The following is a 12896-nucleotide window of genomic DNA, read 5'->3' as shown; positions in this document are numbered from 1 at the left end:
TAACATAGTAAAACGTCCCAAGGTGCTTCACAGGAGTGTTATGACTAAACAAATAACTTTGACATCGAGCCACATAAGAAGAAATTACGGCAGGTGACTGAAAGCTTGGTCAAAGAGGTATGTTTTAAGGAGTGTCTTAAAGGAGAAAGGAGAGGTGGCGAGGCGGAGAGATTTAGGGAAGGAGTTCCAGAGCTTAGGGCCCAGGCAGCTGAAGGCAAAGCCACCAATGGTTGACCAGTTAAAATCAGGGATGCTCAAGAGGGCAGAATTTGAGGAGCGCAGACATCACGGGGGGTTGTTGGGCTGAAGGAGATAACATATAATCATAAAACCATAGAAATTTACAGTACGCAAGGAGGCCATTTTGGCCCATCATGTCTGCACCTGCCGACCAAGAGCTATTCAGCCTAATACCGCTTTTCAGCTCTTGGTCTGTAGCCTGTAGATTACGGCACTTTAAGTGCACATCCAAGTTTTTAAAAATGTGGTGAGGGCTTCTGTCTCTACCACCCTTTCAGGCAGTGAGTTTCAGACCCCCACCACTCTCTAGGTGAAGAAATTTCCTCTCATATTGTTATGTATGTAACCATGTAATATTTGCCACTAGAGGGCACGACTGTTGGAGTCCTAATGGTCACCAGCACACACGTGCAGGGCCAGTTTAAAAGGTTGGCTGCTATGTTGTTTAGACACTCTGGAGTTGTAATAAAGAAGACTACGGTCACACTAAGTTTAGCTCACGTGCACCTTTATACTCAGTCTCATGGAGTTCTTCCATATACAACAATTGGCGATGAGTAACAGAATATGAACCATCACGCAACCATGGCTGCCGTTGGAATACTAGAGAGATTTGTTGAGGGTGATGATTGGGAAGCCTTCGTCGAGCGTCTTGACCAGTACTTCGTGGCCAACGAGCTGGAAGGAGACACTAACACAGCCAAGCGCAGGGCGGTTCTCCTCACTGTCCGTGGCCTAAAATATATGGCCTTATCAAGAATCTGCTCGCACCGACAAAACCAACAGAGAAGGAATATACAGAGTTGTGCACACTGGTTCGGGACCACCTCAAGCCGAAGGAGAGTATCCTCATGGCCAGGTATCGATTTTACACGCACCATCGCTCCAAGGGTCAGGACGTGGCGATTAGGTCATTCTTCGAAAGCTGCTGGCTGCCAAAACCTTAGACCTGAGCAGGGCCATCGCTATCACCCATGCATGGCCACGGACGATAACACCAAATAGATATCTTCTCAACCGGCTCACCGGCAGGTACTGTGCATAAACTGACGTCGCTAGCAGGCCGAACTGCATATGGCAGGGCCTATTATGTCTGCGGCTGTAAGACCTGTGATGACTCAGAGTCCGCCATCGGGGGTGAATGTGAATCCATTAGCACCGTGTTGGCGCTGCGGGGGTAATCATCGGGCCCATCAATGTCGATCCAAGCACTACGTGTGTAAAGGCTGCGCAATGATGGGGCACCTCCAGCGAATGTGCAAACGTGCTGCGACTCATCACGTGGCAGAGGATGATCGATCCGGCACGGATCACACAGCACAGGCAACTCAACCCAAGGAAGAAGTGTATGGGGTACATACCTTTACCACCAAGAGCCCTCCTATAATGCTGAAAGTAAAATTAAATGGAGTTCCAGTATCCATGGAGTTGGACACGGGTACGAGTCAGGCAATAATGAGCCAGAAGGCTTTCGAGAAACTGTGGGGCAATAAAGCACAAAGGCACAAACTGATCCCAATTAATGCAAAGCTGTGAACCTACACCAAAGAGCTCATACCGGTCATTGGAAGTGTGGCAGTGAAGGTATCGTATGATGGAACTGTGCATGACTTATCATTGTGGATTGTTCCAGGCAATGGCCCAACGCTGTTCGGTAGAAGCTGGCTAGAAAAGATTAAATGGAATTGGAACGACATTAAAGCACTATCTTCAGTGGATGATGCCTCGTGTGCTCAAGTGCTGAGCAAGTTTCCCGCGCTATTCGAACCAGGCATCGGCAACTTCACAGGTGCCAAGGTACAGATCCATCTAGGCCCGGATGCACGGCCCGTCCATCACAAGCTCGGGCAGTTCTGTACATGATGAGGGAGAAAGTCGGGATCGAACTGGACAGACTCCAATGCGAAGGAATCATCTCGCCAGATGGTGTCATTAATGGAGGCTACTGAGCAGCACGCACATGGTCTGGTATAAAAGGCCAGCCATTTTGAGAGTCAGGCACATTGGGCCTAAATAAAGCAGAGCCAAGGTTGTACCTTGCTTTGATAAACCGTACTCAGTTTGAACCTTTATTGCATACATAACATTTGGCGATGAGAATACAAGAACCTTTGTTTGCAAAATGAGCATGATTGGATTTTTAGAGCGATTCGTGGAGGGAGAAGATTGGGCAGACTTTGTGATCCATTTGAACCAGTACTTCGTGGCCAACAAAATGAAGGGTCGGCGATGCAGATCGGCGCGGGGCCGTGTTCCTCACTGTGTGCAGTTCAAAGATCTACGGTCTGATAAAGAATCTACTCATGCCTAGTGACCCAACAGAGAAAACGTACGAGGAGTTGTGTACATTGGTACGGGAGCACCTCAAGCCAGACAACGGCATCATCATCTCGAGATACAGGTTTGATACACACGTTCGATCGGAGGGCCACAGCGCGGCGGAATTCGTTGCCGACCTGAGACGTCTAGCGGGACCGTGCAAGTTCGGGGCGGTGTTGGCAGACATGCTGCGGGACTTCTTCGTTATCGGTATCAACCACGAGGTGATCCTGTGCAAACTTCTGGCGGTGAAGGAGTTGTTTTTTAAAAGGGCCATCCAGATCGCTCAATCACGTGTGACGACGGACAGGAGTTTAAAACAAATGTCGGTAAAGAACCGAACCTCGGCAAGTACTGCAAATGTGATTGATTCGGCGTTCGGCAGAGCGGCACATGGCAGGGCCTATCCGGCTGTGTTCGCGAAACCTGTGGCTGCCCCAAAGTCCACCAGCGGGAATGTATCCGACTTCTCCGTGTCGGCGTTGTGGAGGAAATCATCGGCACCAGCAGTGCCGATTTAAGCAATATAGTTGCAAAGGCTGTCTGAGAGTGGGGCATCTCCAGCGCAAGTGGCCGCAGATGAGCAAGCGAGCTGCAACACACCATGTGGAGGATGAGAGTCAGACTAGCGCAGATCTGGATACGCAATCCGAGATGCCAGAGGAGGAAGTGTATGGACTGTACTCCTTCATAACCAAGAGTAAACCAATTTTGATTAATGTGAAGTTTAACGGATACCAGTATCGATGAAACTGGACATGCGGGCGAGTCAATCGATCATAAACGAAAGGGCATTTAATAAGCTGTGGGATACTAAGCCTGTGAGGCCCAGGCTGAGCCCTGTTAAAGCCATGCTGTGCACGTACACCAAAGAACTGATAAAGGTGATTGGCAGTGCACAAATTAATGTGTCATATAACAGTGCGGGTCACGAGTTACCGCTGTGGACTTCAGTAGACTGCTCGGCAGGAGCTGGTTGGAGAAAATCAGATGCGACTGGAATGACATAAAGGCGTTGTCGTCGGAGGAAGATACATGTGCCCAAGTATTGAGCAAGTTCTGCTCGTTGTTCGAACCGGGTATCGGCAAATTCACGGGAGCCAAGGTGCAGATCCACGTGGACTCAGATGCAAGACCTGTCCATCATAAAGCTCGGGCAGTGTCGTATATGATGAGGGAGAAGGTCGAAATTGAACTGGACAGACTCCAGTGTGAAGGGATCATATCACCGGTCAAATTTAATGAATGGGCCAGCCCCATTGTTCCTGTGCTGAAAAGTGATGGCACAGTCAGAATCTGTGGAGACTACAAGGCTACGATCAACAGGGTTTCGAAACAAGATCAGTACCCCATACCGAAGGCTGATGACTTGTTTGCGACACTAGCCGGAGGGAAGTCATTCACAAAACTGGACTTGATGTTGGCCTATATGACACAGGAGTTGGTCGAGATGTCGAAGAGACTTACATGCATTAACACGCACAAAGGACTGTTTACTTACCACAGCTGCCCTTTTGGAATTCGCTCGGCTGTGGCAATTTTTCAGAGGAATTATGGAAAGTCTACTGAAGTCCGTTCCCAGAACCGTCGTGTTCCAAGATGACATCCTGATCACCAGTCGTGACTCCAGGGAAATCTGAACAACCTGGAAGAGGTTCTACTGCGTTTGGACAGAGTGGGACTCAGACTGAAACACTCGAAGTGTGTCTTCATGGCACCCGAGATTGAATTCCTCAGGAGGAATGATGGCATCAGACCTACTGACGTAAAAACAAAGGCCATCAAGAATGCACCCAAGCCACAGAATGTGATGGAGCTGCGTTCGTTCCTGGGTCTACTCAACTACTTTGGTAATTTTCTATCTAAATTGAGCACCTTACCAGAACCACTGCACATGCTTTTGAGAAAAGGCGACAACTGGGTGTGGGGCGCATTGCAAGACAGAGCTTTCGAGAAAGCCACCAATCTGCTTTGCTCCAACAAGCTGCTAGTACATTATGACCCATGTAAACATTTAGTTTTGGCCTGTGACGCATCGTCATATGGAATTGGTTGCGTATTCCAACAAGTCAATGAGTCGGGGAAACTTCAACCTGTCGCGTATGCATCCAAAAGTTTGTCTAAAGCGGAAAGAGCCTACAGCAAGGTAGAAAAAGAAGCTTTAGCGTATGTGTACGGTGTTAAAAAGATGCATCAATACCTGTTCGGTCTAAGGTTCGAATTAGAGACTGATCACAAGTCGCTCATTTCATTGTTTTCCGAGAGCAAAGCTATCAATACCAACGCTTCATCCCGCATCCAAAGGTGGGCGTTGACATTATCTGCCTATGATTATGTCATTCGCCACAGACCTGGCACAGAGAATTGTGCCGATGCTTTGAGCCAGTTGCCGTTGCCCACACCGGAGGTGGAAACGCCACAACCGGCAGATCTAATGCTAATCATGGATGCTTGAGAGTGAAGGAACCCCTGTCATGGCTCAACAAGTTAAGGCCTGGACCAGCCAGGACCCGATTTTATCGGTGGTGAAGGGTTGCATCCCCAAAGGGGATTGGTCTGCCATACCTAAGCAAATGTGCGAGGAGGCCAAACCGTACATTTGTCGCAAGGACGAACTATCTATTCAAGCAGATTGCATATTGTGGGGCAATCACGTTGTAATGCCCAAGAAAGGGCGAGAGAAGTTTGTGTGTGAGTTACACAGCACATATCTGGCCATCGCCAGGTCCCATGTATGGTGGCCAGGAATTGATTCTGAGCTGGAAGCATGCGTGCATCAGTGCAATACTTGCATGCAGCTCAGCAAAGCACCAGCGAAATCGCCGCTGAGTCTGTGGTCATGGCCATCCAAACCTTGGTCCAAGATCCATGTAGATTTTGTAGGTCCCTTCCTGGGCAAGATGTTTTTAGTGGTGGTGGATGCTTATTCGAAATGGATAGAATGCATAACCATGTCATCCAGCACGTCCACGGCAACCATAGAGAATATCTATATTTTAGATATATTCAAAAGGGAGTTAGATGTGGCCCTTATGGCTAAAGGGATCAAGGGGTATGTAGAGAAAGCAGGAATGGGGTACTGAAGTACATGATCAGCCATGATCATATTGAATGGTGGTGCAGGCTTGAAGGGCCGAATAGCCTACTCCTGCACCTATTTTCTATGTTTCTATGTTTGTGATACATGGTCTGCCTGACATAGTGGTGAGCGACAATGGGTCGTGCTTCACCAGTCGGGAGTTTGTGAAACTTAACGGCATAAAACATGTAAGGTCAGCACTGTTCAAGCCTGCGTCCAACGGGCAAACTGAACGTGCAGTACAAATTATCAAGCAAAGCATGAGGAGAGTAACCCAAGGGTCACTGCAGACCTGCTTATCCTGCATACTGCTGAGTTACAGGACAAGACCCCACACACTCACAGGGGTCTCGCCTGCTGAACTCATGATGAAAAGAGGTCTTAAGACCTAGCTATCTCTGGTACACCCGGATTTAAATAATCATGTTGAATACAGAAGACAAAGTCAACAAGGAGACCACGATCGCGTGACTGTGTCACGCGAGATTTCTGTTAACGATCCCGTATATGTGTTGAACTATGGTCAGGGTCCCAAATGGATCGCTGGTACGGCCATGGCCAAGGAGGGCAACAGAGTATTTGTTATTAAGCTCAAGAATGGGCAAACTTGCAGGAAACACATGGATCAGACAAAGCTGAGGCATACAGACGAGCCAGAGCAGTCGGACGAAGAAACCATCGATGACCAACCAACCTACCAGCAGCCTTCAGCGGACTCAAGGGACATCAGTGAATCTGGAACTTCCATCACGGACCTGTTCAATAAAAATGGACTTGCAATTCCTGACATGGCTACTGCCACCCCCAACAAGTCAGTCATCCAGCCAGCAGCCACAACAGACCCCGCACACTCACCCAAGGCTGGAATCGAACTGAGACGGTCAACCCAGGAGCACAAAGCACCGGACCATCTCAACCTGTGAAAGACTGTGATCAGATCTCAGAGGGGGGTATTGTCATGTATGTAAATTCTGTTTGTAGCCACCAGATGGCGTAATTGTTGGAGGCCACATGGCGCTGCTCAGGTATAAAAGGCCTGCCTTTTTGAGAGTCAGGCACTTTGGGCCTAAATAAAGCAATGCCAAGGTTGTACCTTGCTTAGTTATACAATACTCAGTTTGAACCTTTATTGCATACGTAGCAATCGTGATGGGTGGAAGATGCCTGTGCGTGGATTTTTTTTAACGTGTGGTGGCCATTGCACACCAGCCACCACACGGGCTTGACAGATCTAGGTCTTGGTCCAGTGACAAGGATTACCCAAAATTAACTGGAGACCAGCTCTGCTGCACAGACTGAGCGCGCACACTTATCGCAGTATGGGCTGGCCCGTGCTGCCCTGAGCCTTCGCTTCTTCTGGGCCCCAGATTCATGCCTCTCCTGGGCTCTGGTCACTTCCCTCTACGGACTTTAGGGATCTGTGGACATGCACTCCAAGGTCCCTTTGTTCCGCTACACTTTCCAGTGTCATACCATTTAATGTGTATTCCCATGCCTTGTTCCCCAGATGCATTATCTCACACTTATCCGGATTGAATTCCATTTGCCACTATTCTGCCTACCTGACCAGTACATTGATATCTTCCTGCAGTCCACAGCTTTCTTCTTCATTATCAAACACACAGCCTATTTTAGTGTCATCTGCAAACTTCTTAATTATACCCCTGTTGTGTTTGCAATAACTGTTAGACTGAGTACTATTTAATTCCAAGAGGTATGACCTTGGCTCTGCTTTATTAAGGCCCAAAGTGCTTAATATACAAAATGGCTGGCCTTTTATACTTGGGCTCCAACAGTGACGCCATCGAGTGGCTAGTGATCTCAAAAGTACATGCATGACAACCCCCAACATTCAAGTCCAAGTTATTGATATCGACCACAAAAAGCAAGGGACCCAGCACTGAGCCCTGCGGAACCCCACTGGATACAGTCTTCCAGTCACAAAAATAGGTAGGGAGGGGCGAGGCCATGAAGGGATTTGAAAAAACAAGGATGAGAATTTTGAAATCGAGGCTTTGTAGATCCAATGTAGGTCAGCGAGCACTGGGGTAATGGGTGAGCGAGACTTGGTGCGAGTTAGAACACGGGCAGCCGAGTTTTGGATCACCTCTAGTGTACGTAGGGTAGAATATGGGAGGCCAGCCTGGAGTGCATTGGAATAGTCAAGTCTAGAGGTAACAAAGGCATGGATGAGGGTTTCAGCAGCAGATGAGCTGAGGCAAGGGGCGGAGACGGGCACTGTTACAGAAGTGGAAATAGGCGGTCTTAGTTATGCCGCGGATATGTGGCCGGAAGCTCATTCCGGGTTAAATATGACACTTAGGTTGCGAACAGACTGGCTCACCCTCAGAGAGATGCTCGGGAGAGGGATGGAGTCGATGGTTAGGGAACACAATTTGTGGCGGGGACCAAAGACAATGGCTTCGGTCTTCCCAATATTTAATTGGTGAATATTAAAGAATGGAGATGGGGATAGGTGTCAAGGCCATGAGTAGGCTACAGTTAGCGTACTGTGTGTAGCTTTGGGTGATAATAATGTCATTCATGATAATGCTTGTCCTTTCTAGGAACCTGAGAGATAATATGTTCCAGATCTTCACAGAATCCATTTTTGATTTCATCAGAGTTTGTCATGGGTGGTACACAGGTATTAATAATGGTAGCATACCTCTTATGAGACAACAAAAGTCCCATAGCTCTCATGCATTCACTGACTCCTTTAGGTAGACTATCAAACCTCTTTATTGCCTGTGTTATAACTCACACAAGGTCCTGATCACATATCATCCTCTGTACTTGCTGACCTACATCGGCTCCCGTCCCGGCAGCACCTCAATTTTAAAATTTTCATCCTTGTTTTCAAATCCCTCCATGATTCATACCCCATCACCCCCAACACCATCTCTGTAACCTCCGCCAGCCCTATAACCCCACTTCTCCAATTCTGGCCTCTTGGACATCCCCGATTTTCTTTGCTCCACCATTGTCGGCCATGACATCAGTTGTCTAGGCCTTAAGCTCCGGAATTCCCTCCCTAACCTCCTTTCCACCAGGCTCATAAACACCTGCCTCATCGTGGACCCCCTGAACCCAACTGGCTGGGGTTTTATTGAGTCTTGTGAATATCACATGACTGGCTAAGCCACTCACAACTCAACAGCTCGACCAACCTGTGAGCATAATCACAGGTGAACATAAGAAATAGGAGCAGGAGTAGGCCATTTGGCTTCTCGAGCCTGCTCCACCATTTAATAAGATCGTGGCTGATCTGATCATGGACTCAGCTCCACTTCCCTGCCCACTCCCCATAAGCCTTTATTCCCTTATCGCTCATAAATCTGTCTATCTCCGCCTTAAATATATTCAATGACCCAGCCTCCACAGCTCTCTGGGGCAGAGAATCCCATAGATTTGCAACCCTCTGAGAAGAAATTCCTCCTCATCTCAGTTTTAAATGGGCAGTCCCTTATTCTGAGACTGTGTCCCCTAAGAGTGGAAATATCCTCTCTACATCCACTTTGTCGAGCCCCCTCATTATCTGATATGTTTCGATGAGCTCACCTCTCATTCTTCTGAACTCCAATGAGTATAGGCCCAATCTACTCAACCTATCTTCATAAGTCAACCCCCTCATCTCTGGAATCAACCCAGTGAACCTTCTCTGAACAGCCTCCAATGCAAGTATATCCTTTCTTAAATACGGAGACCAAAACTGTACGCAGTACTCCAGGTGTGGCCTCACCAATACCCTGTACAGTTGTAGCAGGACTTCTCTGCTTTTATACTCTAGCCCCCTTGCAATAAAGGCTAACATTCCATTTGCCTTCTAGATTATTTGCTGTACCTGCACGCTAACCTTCTGTGTTTCATGCACAATTACCAGGCCAGTAACATTACCACTATGCTACCGTTCCCGTCTACACCCTACTCAAGAGCGAGAAGAACCTCCCCACGTACAGGAGCAATGTTTAAGTCATGAGCTGACTCGGGCTCTGTGAAAAATATAAAATGCATCAGAAGAAGATCACAATGTGATCCTGCCAAGGGACCAAGTGAAAGCGTCCTCAGATTAAAATGGTTCCTGAGGCGCAAGATAGCAACAGTAAATATTAATGACTTTAAATGTAATCACTTTTAATTTTTTTTAACTTATATAATAAATGGCACTGTTGCAACATTCTCTTTAATAACAAATATTGGGATGTTCTGCAAAATCTAGTAATTAAATCCATCGTTTACATGAGCGCCACTCAACCCAAAATATGCAACGCTGCAGCTAGGCTAATTTTACCAATTGTTTACAGTTTAATTCTTGTTAACTCTATTGAATAACAAATGTGATTTATTCCACTAAATGCTTTAAAGTTCCAGGATTGCCCCTTTCTCTTGTTTTCTCTCCGGCTTGGATCGACGATCTTGCTTTCAGCCAAGGTTTGGCCCAATCCCAGAGAAGTGGCTTCTTGCTGAGGGTTGAGCACCTCACAAGCAGCAAAGGCGTGAGTTCCGGCTGTTAGATGGTGCGGTTGGTGGTACCGCTAGCGGTTACTGAGATGCGGGATTTGGATAATTCGCTGGGAAACAGCAAGCTCGTTCCTGGAAACCTGTCGTGAGTTATAGGCAGCAGATTCATGACTGCAACAGATGCCGGCCTCTGGATAGATGAATCTGAAATGCTGGTGAGCAAACAAGGGAGGGAGGAGGGGAAAAAAAAAATTACAATTAAAAAATCGATAGTAAGGAATGTGACAGATCAGTCATGATCTGATTGAATGGCACAACAGGTTCGAGGGACTGAATGGCCTCCTCCTGTTCCTATGAGACCTGGTGGCGAAATTGCCCTCCGCCCCAAACCTGGCGGATAATTCGAATAAAGTGAATATTCCAATAGAAGGAAATCGCCCTCTTTTGCTTATATAATTCGTAGCAACCACCAAACTCATGGTCTACAGGGCTGTAGTAATACCCGCCCTCCTGTACGGCTCAGAGACATGGACCATGTACAGTAGATACCTCAAGTCGCTGGAGAAATACCACCAACGATGTCTCTTGCAAGATCCTACAAATCCCTTGGGAGGACAGACGCACCAACATTAGCATCCTCGACCAGGCCAACATCCCCAGCATTGAAGCACTGACCACACTCGATCAGCTCCGCTGGGCAGGCCACACTGTACGCATGCAAGGCACGAGCCTCCCAAAGCAAGCGCTATACTCGGAACTCCTTCACGGCAAACGAGCCAAAGGTGGGCAGAGGAAACGTTACAAGGACACCTTTAAAGCCTCCCTGATAAAGTGCAACTTCCCCTCTGGCACCTGACAGTCCTTGGCCAAAGACCGCCCTAAGTGGAGGAAGTGCATCCGGAAGGGTGCTGAGCACCTCGAGTCTCATCGCCAACAGAAATCAAGTGCAGGCAGCAGAAAAAGCATGCGGCGAACCTGTCCCACTCAACCTTTCCCTCAATGACTATCTGTCCCACCTGTAGTAGAGACTGTGGCTCTCGTATTAGACTGTTCAGCCACCTAAGTGTTGTATATGCTGACTATGGATGTACTCTATGTGTAGTAACTGTGAGATTGTATAAGATGGAGACTTGTTTACCTGATGTACTATCAATAAGGTTCACACTGTGTACATACATGCCGACACCACTGGAGGGTGCAACTGGTGAAGACCGGGGATTTCCTGTCCTGGTGGCAGGGCCCTGTTTAAAAGGCTGCACACCATGGACTCTGGAGTTTCGAATAAAGGACCAAGGTCACTACTGTTCAAGTGCAACATATTGGCCTTGTGGAGTCATTCATAAGTACACTATAAACATAACAACTGGCGATGAGAATAAGGACTTTCACGCAATCACGGCTGCCTATGGCACACTAAAAGACTTTGCAGAGGGTGATGATTGGCATGCCTTCATGGAAAGGCTTGAGCAATATTTTGTGGCAAACGACCTGGCAGGGGAGACGGACACATTGGCGGACTTGCTGCCACCCACGAAGGCCAAGGATAAGAAATACAATGAGCTGACTGAATTAATTTGCGACCAACTTAAACGAAAGGATAGCATCCTCATGGTCAGGCACAGATTCTACACGCACCGCAGACCTGAGGGCCAGGAGATTGCAAAATATGCTGCCGACCTCAGGAGACTTGCGGCACCGTGTGATTTTGGCATACACCTCAACGAAGCATTGCGAGACATCTTCGTTATAGGAATTGACCACGAGGGCCTCCTTCACAAGCTACTATCTGCCGACAGCACAGTCAACCTGCAGAAAGCCATCGGCATCAGTCAGGCATTCATGACCTTGATCTGCAGCATCAAGCAAATCATTCAGTCTGTGGACTCAAACCCAACAAATACTGATACAGAGAATGGTGCCTTTCGCAGGCAAGACTGTAGAACGTTGCTCTGCCCAGGGCAGAGAGCACAGACCTCGGGGTTCCAGAACTCAGAGTCTGCCGAGGGGTGCTAATCGAGTAGCACCATGCTGGCATTGTGGAGGAAGCCATAGGGCTCACCAGTGTTGGTTTGCGGAGTATGTATGCAAAGCCTGTAACATGAAGGGCCACCTCCAGCGTATGTGTAAAAGAAATACGACTCACCGTCTAGCAGAGGAGTCAGTAGATGACCTTGAATCCAGCGGGGAGTATGCTAATTTGGCCAGAGAAGTAGCTCAGCCCCAAGAAGAAGTGTATGGAGTGTATACCTGCACCACCGATTGTCCTCCAGTGAAAATAGAAGTCGAGATAAACGGCGTTCCAGTCTTCATGGAAGTGGACACGGGAGCGAGCCAGTCAGCGATGAGTCAGGGTGCCTTCAAGAGGCTATGGAATGAAAAACGACCTGAGCTGGTTCCAGCATAGGAAAAGTTGTGTACCTACACCAAGGAGCCTATCCTAGTCCTTGGTAGTGCGGATGTAAGTGTAATCCATAATGGCGTGGTGCATAAGTTACCTCTGTGGATTGTTGCGCTACTTGGAAGAAGGTGGATGGGGAAGATCCAGTGGAAATGGGAAGACCACTTCACTCCAGCAATCAATGTCCCCCCGTGCTCAGAGGCAGAGCAAAACCTCACCTTCACTTGGGCCAGGCACCAGAGAACAGACCAGCGCAGCACCTGAGGCACAGACCGTCCATCACGACTGCGTGGCAATGATCCGACTGGAACAATCTAAAAATACCTTCCCAGCTCCAGTGGCAGGACTCCTGTGGAGGAAAATCGAATTCACAGGTACCCTTCCAGCGTTTGTGGCAGA

General features: G+C 48.0%; 2 protein-coding genes across 4 annotated transcripts in view; both read right to left on the bottom strand.

Annotated features, from left to right (window-relative positions):
* Positions 1-6359, bottom strand: part of nhej1 (nonhomologous end-joining factor 1) — a 436801-nt gene extending 430442 nt beyond the window's left edge. Inside the window, exon 1 of the mRNA XM_070875232.1 lies at positions 6337-6359. The gene's annotated coding sequence lies outside the window, so the exon portion shown is untranslated. The remainder of the gene's footprint in view (positions 1-6336) is intronic.
* Positions 6360-9661: 3302 nt separating this feature from the next.
* The window catches only part of cfap65 (cilia and flagella associated protein 65), a 282488-nt gene continuing 279253 nt past the window's right edge, over positions 9662-12896 (bottom strand). For 2 of the 3 annotated variants that reach the window (XM_070875227.1, XM_070875229.1), the window contains one exon: positions 9662-10311. In XM_070875227.1, coding sequence (XP_070731328.1) covers positions 10149-10311 — 163 coding nt within the window. In that variant the 3' untranslated portion in view covers positions 9662-10148. The remainder of the gene's footprint in view (positions 10312-12896) is intronic. The other variant, XM_070875228.1, reaches the window with a different exon arrangement.

This window comes from Pristiophorus japonicus, chromosome 3 (assembly GCF_044704955.1).
Source record: "Pristiophorus japonicus isolate sPriJap1 chromosome 3, sPriJap1.hap1, whole genome shotgun sequence".
NCBI classification, from domain to species: Eukaryota; Metazoa; Chordata; class Chondrichthyes; family Pristiophoridae; genus Pristiophorus; species Pristiophorus japonicus.
This window is presented reverse-complemented; position numbering and strand designations above follow the sequence as displayed.